Source organism: Callospermophilus lateralis, unplaced genomic scaffold (assembly GCF_048772815.1).
Source record: "Callospermophilus lateralis isolate mCalLat2 unplaced genomic scaffold, mCalLat2.hap1 Scaffold_237, whole genome shotgun sequence".
Lineage (NCBI taxonomy): Eukaryota > Metazoa > Chordata > Mammalia > Rodentia > Sciuridae > Callospermophilus > Callospermophilus lateralis.
Genome location: NW_027513245.1, coordinates 417,017 through 425,921, shown reverse-complemented (window position 1 = coordinate 425,921; position 8,905 = coordinate 417,017). Strand labels below are relative to the sequence as shown.

The window sequence follows — 8,905 nt, the reverse complement described above, 5'->3', positions numbered from 1 at the left end:
TTGGAACTATGGCTAAATTAGTACAAGGATAGCAGAAAATAGTATTTTTTAAAACATTAAATGTGGCTACCTTTGTGTCAGTAGATGAACATGTTGAGTTTCATGATCAGAGTTAAAACTTGTCAGTAGATAATACTCTGATAGTGGGTCAGTTTGGCTTCTTTTTCTGGTTGATAGACATTATCAAAACTCAGATTTGTCATTTTGCTTAATTTACAATTCTTTTGAAATAGATATCTAAAGTGTGAAAAATGTTCTGTGCTTAATTGCATAGCTAAAAGACATATTCTAGAAGATTTTTTCTTTGACTGACTATATCTTTATTATGGTACCAGTCTTGGATTGAGAAAAGAGTTCCTCCATGACAAAGATATACTTAGTGTCCTACCCATGGCAGAAACGAGAAAAGAATTATCCCTTGCTTTATCCTAATATGTTTAATTATGTTAGGTTGATCAGTCCTGATCTTCCACATTGAAGTAAATCCTGATCTTCCACATTGAAGTAAAGTGAGTTTTTATTATCTTACACACAGGAGACTTGCCCTTGGGGCACATGTTGTTTTCACATTTATTTTATTTACTGGTAATTTGAGAATTAAGAGGAGAAGTTAGAAAATGTAAGTGATTTGCCAGAGTTTGATTTATGAAATTGCAGGTTTGAATTCCTATTTTATGTGCCTAAGCATTTTATAGAATTGTGGGAAGTGATATTCACAAAGAGAAACTTTTGATTTGATAACTGGCTTTATTTTAGGAAACTGATTCAAGAAGAATGTGAGAGACTAGAAAAAGAGCAGCAGCTGTCAGCTGCAGATGAAAAGGTGGTTTCCGCTGTACAGGAAGTTAAAAATTACAAGTGAGTTCAGTTTCTAAAGGAGGGTGTCAATGTCTAATGAATTAGTGTTAGCTTTCTTTTTAATCTTTTTTTTTTACATTATGTAGATAGAAGAAAATAGCATGGAAGTATAAATAACGAGAGGATATGAACACATTCAATTCACACAGGAGAAAAAATAAATTTCAACTTAACAAATGAAAAATGTTAACAAAAATTTACTTGTACCCAATGGGCAAGACCATAGGGAACTTGGTCAATGCAAACAGTTCTGGGGGTTTTGTATGTTGTAGTAATTCTTTAAGAAATCAGTTTGCTGTGTGTTATATCAAGACCCACAAAAGTGTGGCATTTGATAGACCTTGGAAATCTTCTATGGATATAATTTGAAAAAAAGAAAAAAAGTTTTAAGGACAAAGATATTTCTAGCAGAATTACTTGAGAACACACTGATGAACAGTTAAGGAATTAAATGATAAAAAAGTTATTAGTATTAGGTTTTTATTTTATTTATTTATTTATTTATTTTTGGTGCTTTACTACTAAGCTACATCCTTAGACCTGTTTTTAATTTGAGACAGGGTCTCATTTGCATAGGTTCCCACTTAATTGCTGAGACTGACCTCGAACTTGTGATCCTCCTGTCTCAGCTTCCCAATCATTGGGATTACTGGCTTGTGGCATTGCACCTGGCCTGTAGTATTAGTTTTGATCACACTGGATTCATATAACTAGAGAAATGTTTTTCTTATGTATGATAAAAGTCTTTAAAAGTATAGCTGATGGAATAAAGGGAAAATGGTTAGAATGTTTCAAATTGTATTCAATTGTTGTAATTTTTAGGCGGAGAATTGAAGAGATGGAAGAAGAATTACAGAAAACCAAGTGCTCATTTAAAAACCAGGTAGTAATTAATACTGTCCTGTAGTTGTAGAATTCTTTGATATCTAATACAGACAATTATAGGCTATTATAATGAGTCCCTAAAAACATTTTCTTAATGTGTTGTCTTTTTCAGATTGCTATGCATGAGAAGAAAGCTCATGATAATTGGGTAAGATTTTTTCCCCCTTTTCTTTATTTTTTGCATAGCCTACCGCAACTGAATTTGAATATTTTCTCTTTAATAGCTCAAAGCTTGTTCTGCAGAAAGAGCTATAGCTGAAGGGAAAAGGGAAGCTGCTAATTTGAGACAGAAGTATGTGATTTTTGTATCTTACTGTATGTTTTATAGTGTTTTAAGGTTATGCTAGGTATTATCTATGATTGCTGTTTCATAATTCAGCCCATTCTTTCTCAATATTCAAGACTACTGGAAATGACCCAAAAGATGGCAATGCGGCAAGATGAACCTGTGATTGTAAAACCAATGCCGGGGAGACCAAATTTACAAAATCCTCCTGGGAGAGGTAGGGGGCACTTTGTAAAAGGAGCTATTTTATTTCTTGGTGCAGAATGTATGTAAATTACTTTTTATTTCTGTGTGTAATGGTTATGAAATAATCTAAATGATTTGCTAAAGCGGGAGGTGTGGGGGTTGGTGTCAGGGAGAAGGCTGCCTTAAAGTAGTAACACGGCATTGTTATCTTTAGGTCCACTGAGCCGTAATGGCTCTTTTGGTCCATGCCCCTTGAGTGGTGGAGAATGTTCCCCTCCACTGACAGCAGAGCCAGCTGGGAGACCTCCTTCTGCTACTCTTAATCAAAGAGATATGCCTAGAAATGGATTTGGTGAGCATTCACATGTTGCTTTATAGTAAACTGCTTCAAGGTTTTGGGTTTTTTTTCCCTTTTGAATATTCTAATGAAAACATAGAATTTGGGCCTGTACAATATATAGAAGATAATTTCTTACTTTATCTTAGTGAATGTTTTCTGTAAAATCTGTTCTAGAATAGAAAACTTTTTTTTTTTCCTGGAGGTCCCTGTATTGTTTTTTTCTTTTAAATTTTACACTGTGAAGTGTAAACCTTTATCTTTAAATTAAATCTCTATGGTGTTCCTTTCCCAAATATTATAAAAGTAGCCTTAAACTTTATGTGGCATACATATTTCCAATATGAAATACTGAGTCTTATTTCCAATTCTAAATAGGACTGTAGTCTTGGTAAGATTGGAAGTCAGGTTATACAGACTAAAGAAAAGCCAACCTACACATACTTCAAGTCTATAGCTTAAAGTTTAGGACCAGTATGTATTAATTTGCTGTTCTATCAACCCAAGGCAGTTATTTATTTTACTTAAGTCTCTTTATAAATTGTGATTTACGTATTAGGCAACCCATTTTTTTAAAAAAATATTTTTAATTGTAGATGGTGTGGTGCTGAGAATCAAACCCAGTGCCTCACGCATGCTAGGCAAACACTCTACAACTGAGCTAAGACACCAACCCCTGGGCAACCCATTTTTAATGTTGCTTTCTAGTTATTGTTGAACCCTGACCTGTCCACCAGTGGTATATTTCTTCTGAAAAATACATATAAGGGCTCTGATCTTTCTTTCCCAAGGGTCAATGGATGGACCTTTACCTCGTACTCAATGGTCTTCTGAGGCATCTGGGAAACCCGTTGCCTCTGGTAAAGAGACCAAGTAATTTCAAAGAATCTGTAATTGTGGATGCAGGATTTTTATTCTTTTCATGTTAGAATAAGTCTGAATCCATTCTTTGATCTCTAACAGACCCAGGATGTGGTCCAGCTCACATGAACAGCAGCTCCAGAAGTTCTTCTCCAGCTAAGGTGACGGATGAGGGCAAGGTAAGTTCTGTAGTTACTGTGAATCACGTGGTCGTGCAGGAACATGTAGCTTTCCTACAGTTCTTGCTCTTTGCTTTATCCTTCTTTGTGTTCTATTTGTACTGTCCCATTTGTTTTTTAAAAAGCAAACTGTTCCCCAAGAACCTGAGACCCCCTCAGTTTCTACCATTACTTCTTTGACTGAGCATCCAGTTGGAGTAAGTACTTAGAGGTTGAGAACTGAATTGGGTTTTATTCTGTGTATTTCTGGGAAGGATATTCAGAGCATGACACTGATCTTGTTTGCTTTAAACTGCATGCAATAATGAGCTTACTTTTCTCCTTAACTTGGAAATGTGGCTTAAGTGTGTACAACTATAATGAACTACAGAATGTGAAAAGTTATCACTCTAACTTTATATGGTGTTTTGTGTTGAATGTTCTAAGGCAAAGTAAATTCATTATAAATTATATAATTCATCATTTTTATTTTTGTTTGGAAGAATGCTATTTAAGAATTCCTCCATTTGTGCAAACCCTACTTTGAGTGATTTGAATTAGATTGGTATCAGATTTTCTAAAAGTGAAATACTGTTTCATTGCAACAATGATAATCTGAAATGACCTCTTGAGCCAGTCCCAAGAAATGGTCTCATTTGTTCACATAAGTGCATTCTCTTGTAACTGTGTTGCTATTATATCTGGTAGGTCTTCTGCAGCTCTATAATAAAATAAATTTTTAATTGTTTAGTTTCAAACCCACTACTCATAGGAAATGATAAATCAATATCTCAAATGGTGTACAGTAAATGAAAGTAAATATTAAAGCCTTGTCTTCCTAATTTGTGTATATAGCATTGTGTTGGAGAATACTTCTCAAGTTCCAGTGTATACATATTCTAGGAATATACATCTCTGGAGCAATCTAAGGGCAGCTGAGATAAGACCCCCAAACCCCTTTGTAGTAGAAGATTTAAAAGAGAGCAAAGACCCGTTGTTAGAGAGGAGTAGAGGTGGGAAAAGCATGACTTGGAGGCAAACCTGGGATTGAGACCCTTTAATATGCAGTGTGGCCTTCAACAAATTATGATAATCCATTTGCTTTTGTTCCCTCTTATTTAAAACAAGGAGACAGTCTACTTAAAGATCTCAGAGGTTGAATAATATACGAAAGACTTACTGAAGATACTCTGAATAGTAGCTCTTATTACGTGGGTAGAGAATGGATTTTTCATTTTATTCTGTTCTTTCTTAATATGGAAGTAATGAGCTATTGTGATGAAAGGGAAGTGATGGGGGGGGGACTCCCTTTGAAATAGGTTGTAGTGAATACAGCATGACATACTGGTCAGAAATCACCTCTGTTAATAACCTCTGCCAGTCCTCTTGCCTTTCCCTTTCCTGAGCAGATATAATCAGTAACAAACTGCTCCCTCTTGTGGAATCCTTCTAACTTCTGGAAGCTGTCAGTGGGAATACACAGGAGGGGTGGGTAGAGTTTTGTTGCACTGATGGTGTTCTCTGGACAGGTGCCTGTTTTGGGTTTTAGCTTTTATCGGTGTTGGTACTTTGTCTTAATACATAGGAATTTTAAAACTTTTAACTTCTTTAAAATCTTAAATTGCAGGTTAATATGGCTATGAAAGGGCCCCCTCCTTTCTCAGGGGTACCCTTCATGGGCCCCCCTATGGGACCCCCGATGGGATGGCCTCCACCACCTCCCTTTTGGTATGGACCACCATTTCAGCTCGGTGGGCCTTTTGGGCCTCGGCCAATTCCTGCACCATTTGGTATGATGATCTGAACAGTAGTGATTGACTTATAAATCACATTCATCTTTCATTTCTATTGCTTGCTAAAACAGTTGGTTGCTATCTCAGGTCTTAACAATGAAAGGATACAGCTGAGTACATTTTAACTTTTCCTCCAGTTTTCTGGGACATATGGGACACTACATAATCTTATACTGAGATAGGCAATAGCTATCTCATAGACAAGCATAAGGGGCTATATAGAGAAAAGCCAGAAATATTACTTCTGCAGATGTTTGTTGAAAATATGTTGATATGCACTGCAATAGATGGAAAGGTGAATGAGACACATGCCATAACTTAAAATTTTGTCACAGATATGAAAATCCTATAGCATAAAGTTTGTAATCACCCATAATGGATGCATAAGCAGTAGGTTATAGAATATAGAAAAGGAAAAGTCAAACCCTCCTTACCTTGAGAAAAGTCAGAAGGAAGTGTTAAAGAGGAGGATTTAACAGTGACCTAATAAATGTTGCTGATTTAATTAGGTGGCTGTGGAAGGCCTTTTCCAGGAGGGCATGCACCTTGATTCTGATGGCATGTGTAAAGTCCATGCTGAAATACTTCATGAATTTTTAATGGATACAGTAATAAATAGTAAGATTTCCTTTTATCAAAATTTCTTTGATGTAGTAAAGTTCTTATTTCATAATTATCATCTTGTCATGGTAATATAGTACTTCCAAATATAAATGGAGCTCTTGTGAGATAGAAATAATTCTGCAATTATATAGTAGGGAAAGAAAAAAGATAAGCCTGGAGCTAGGTAGAGCCATGTTTAAATCCTTAATATGTTGCTTCATGGCTGGTTGGCCAGGCTATAACCTAAACTTGTTCCATTTCAGTTTGCCTCATCTGGCAAGTCAGGATGTTCACCAGTTGATGTTCTAGGCTTGGGAGAAATTAAAGACTATATTAACATACTTGAAATCACCCAAGTTCAGAAATTTCTGGGTATTTACATAACTTCCTTTTTATTTTCCAGGTCCTGGTATGCATCCACCAATAGGCTTCAGAGAATATGCACCAGGTGTTCCACCTGGACAACGGGATTTGCCTTTTGACCCTCGTGATTTTTTTCAAGGACCTGCACCATTTAGACCTTTAGGCTCATTTGGCCCAAGAGAGTACTTCATTCCTGGTGCCCCATTACCACCTCCAACTCATGGTCCCCAAGACTATGGGCCACCACCTGCTGCAAAAGACTTAATGTCTTCAGGCTTTAAAGATGAACCTCCACCTACACCCGATTCTCAGAGTAGTGAGGGCTGTTTACAGGCCTTAAAACAGGGCCCATAAAATTAACCTCTGACACTTAGTCAGAAAGTGGACTATGAACTATTCATTGTGTTGAAGAATTATTGGCTTCAAAATATAAAAGTTTATTTTAAATGGTTTATGTTTTTAGAATGAAGCTGCCTTGGCGCAGTATACATTTGGAGCCAAAATATTTTCCCCCTAAATATCCCCCACTTAAACTAGAGTATCCTTCCAACTTTAAAATGTGCAATAAGGAATACCTTTGTTTTAGTTAATGTAGCATATACAATTGCTAAATGATTTAGAATGTCATAATTATGGACATTTCCTGTGGAAATGCTTTAAGAACATGTATTTCCATTATCCTATTTTTAGTGTATTCCAGTTGATAACAGAGAAATGGTGTTTTATAAGCTTGATTTTTCTCTTTAAATATCTGGTCACAGAGACTGTTACGCTAAAAATGTTTACTCAAAGATCATAAACTTCATTTTCCTTCTTCCTGAAGTTCTTTGTTGTAATAGTTCATAAAAAAATTGTTTATTAATATTTCCCAAGTGTCTGTTGATTCATTGGATCGTCATGAGACTTTGTGCCTTTGGGGAAGCATGTAAACTCACTCTCAGAACTGAAGATGGTGACTTGGCAGCATATTTACTGTTGCTCACTGTTAAGGAGGCTGGACCTTGGTCAACTGTGGACTTACACAGAGGAATTTCTTTTACTTGTGAGAAGTCTTGTGGCTCTATTTTTGTAGCACATTCATGTACTTTTTTCTAACCACTGTCCATGTGAGAATGGTTTTCTGAGAATGAGATTACATTAGTAGCAAGAGTTGTTTGACCTGAAGTTCTACTGCTTTTGCCATTATTGCATTATAACGGTAAAATATAGGGTGGTATGTTGTGTCTATAAAAAATAAGGAAATTTCTTTTAAAAAATGTACACACACACACTCTTCTCTTACCCATACCTTGCCACTGATTTTCAAGAAATATGATAAGTATTCTCAAAATAGGGGCAAAAGCTTCAGTGTGAAACAAAATCTCTGTGAAACAAAATCTCTAAACTCAGAATCAAAAAGAATTTGAGTCCGTTAGGAAGAATTCAATCTACATACCCTCCATTTAATATCAGAAGCAGCAGCTATGTGTAAGAGGAAAACCATATAATACCTTATGCCATTTTTAACCATGTAAAATAAAATTTAAGTCACAAACACCAATTTTGTATGTATCTTTCAACCTCTACAGGACACAAGGCAATGCTGAAGTTACTATAACTTCTAATTTTAAAATAGCATTTAAATAAAGGTGATGTCAGCTAGGAAGATAGATTTTCAAGGAAAGGCAGATTTATTTTTTTATTCAAAGCAACAGTAGTTTTCCCTCTAAAGCCTTTTTTGTATTTATTCTATTAGTAAGCTATAATGCGTTCTATGTAGTTTATCTGAGCAGTTCTGAAGCCACCCATAGTTGCCTCTCCTTACATCCATCTGATTGTACCACTTCTGTAGCAAAGCCCAAGGTAGTTGCCCATATACCGGTTGTGAGAGAATACTGTCCCTTGATTCAATTATACTTTTGTATCTCAAAAGTTTTAGAAGTCCTCTCCAGCAAATTGTGTTTGAGTTTCTAATAATCAGGGCTGGGGTTGTGGCTCAGTGGTAGAGTGCTCGCCTAGCATGCACAAGGCACTGGGTTCGATCCTCAGCACCACATAAATGTAAAATAAAGATATTGTGTTTATCTAAAACTTAAGAATAAATATTTTAAAATAAATAAATAAATACTAATAATCAGAATAAAGGAGACTAAATTAAAATAATCCTGTTTTCAAAAATTAGGCAACAGATTGGGAGGAAATATTGTAAAAATAAAGAACTTTTATCTGTAGTACATAAAGAACACCTACAACTCAATAGGTAAGAGATAATTCAATTTAAAAATAGGTAAAAGATTTGAACAGACATTTCACAAACAAGATTTACAGAGGGAAAAATAAGCATATGAAAAGACATTCAACATTATTAGTCATTAGAAAAATGTAAATTAAACCTATAGTTAAGTATACTGATAATGGCTACAATCAAAAAGACAATAATAAATGCTGCTATACAGAGAAACAGAAAACCCCTTCATACTGCTGGTAGAGATATAAAATGGTACACCTAATTTGGAAAATTTGACAGCTACTGTAAAAAAGTTACCTACTTAACATATGACTCAGCAATTCTACTTATAGGTATCTATTCAAGAGA

General features: G+C 35.3%; 1 protein-coding gene across 1 annotated transcript; it reads left to right on the top strand.

Moving 5' to 3' along the window:
- Positions 1-2,478: 2,478 nt before the first annotated feature.
- Positions 2,479-6,746, top strand: LOC143640420 (transport and Golgi organization protein 1 homolog). The gene is made up of 4 exons (XM_077108244.1): positions 2,479-2,567; positions 3,516-3,592; positions 5,199-5,361; positions 6,371-6,746. Exons 1-4 carry the CDS (start codon positions 2,549-2,551, stop codon positions 6,682-6,684), a joined length of 573 nt encoding a protein of 190 aa, XP_076964359.1. The 5' UTR covers positions 2,479-2,548; the 3' UTR covers positions 6,685-6,746.
- The last annotated feature ends 2,159 nt before the right edge of the window (positions 6,747-8,905 follow it).

Excerpts from the sequence above, each read along its gene's own strand:
- LOC143640420 (XM_077108244.1), top strand. Across the intron at positions 3,593-5,198 it reads AGGTGACGGATGAGGGCAAG|GTTAATATGGCTATGAAAGG; the intron begins GTAAGTTCTGTA and ends CTTAAATTGCAG. Across the intron at positions 5,362-6,370 it reads GCCAATTCCTGCACCATTTG|GTCCTGGTATGCATCCACCA; the intron begins GTATGATGATCT and ends TTTATTTTCCAG.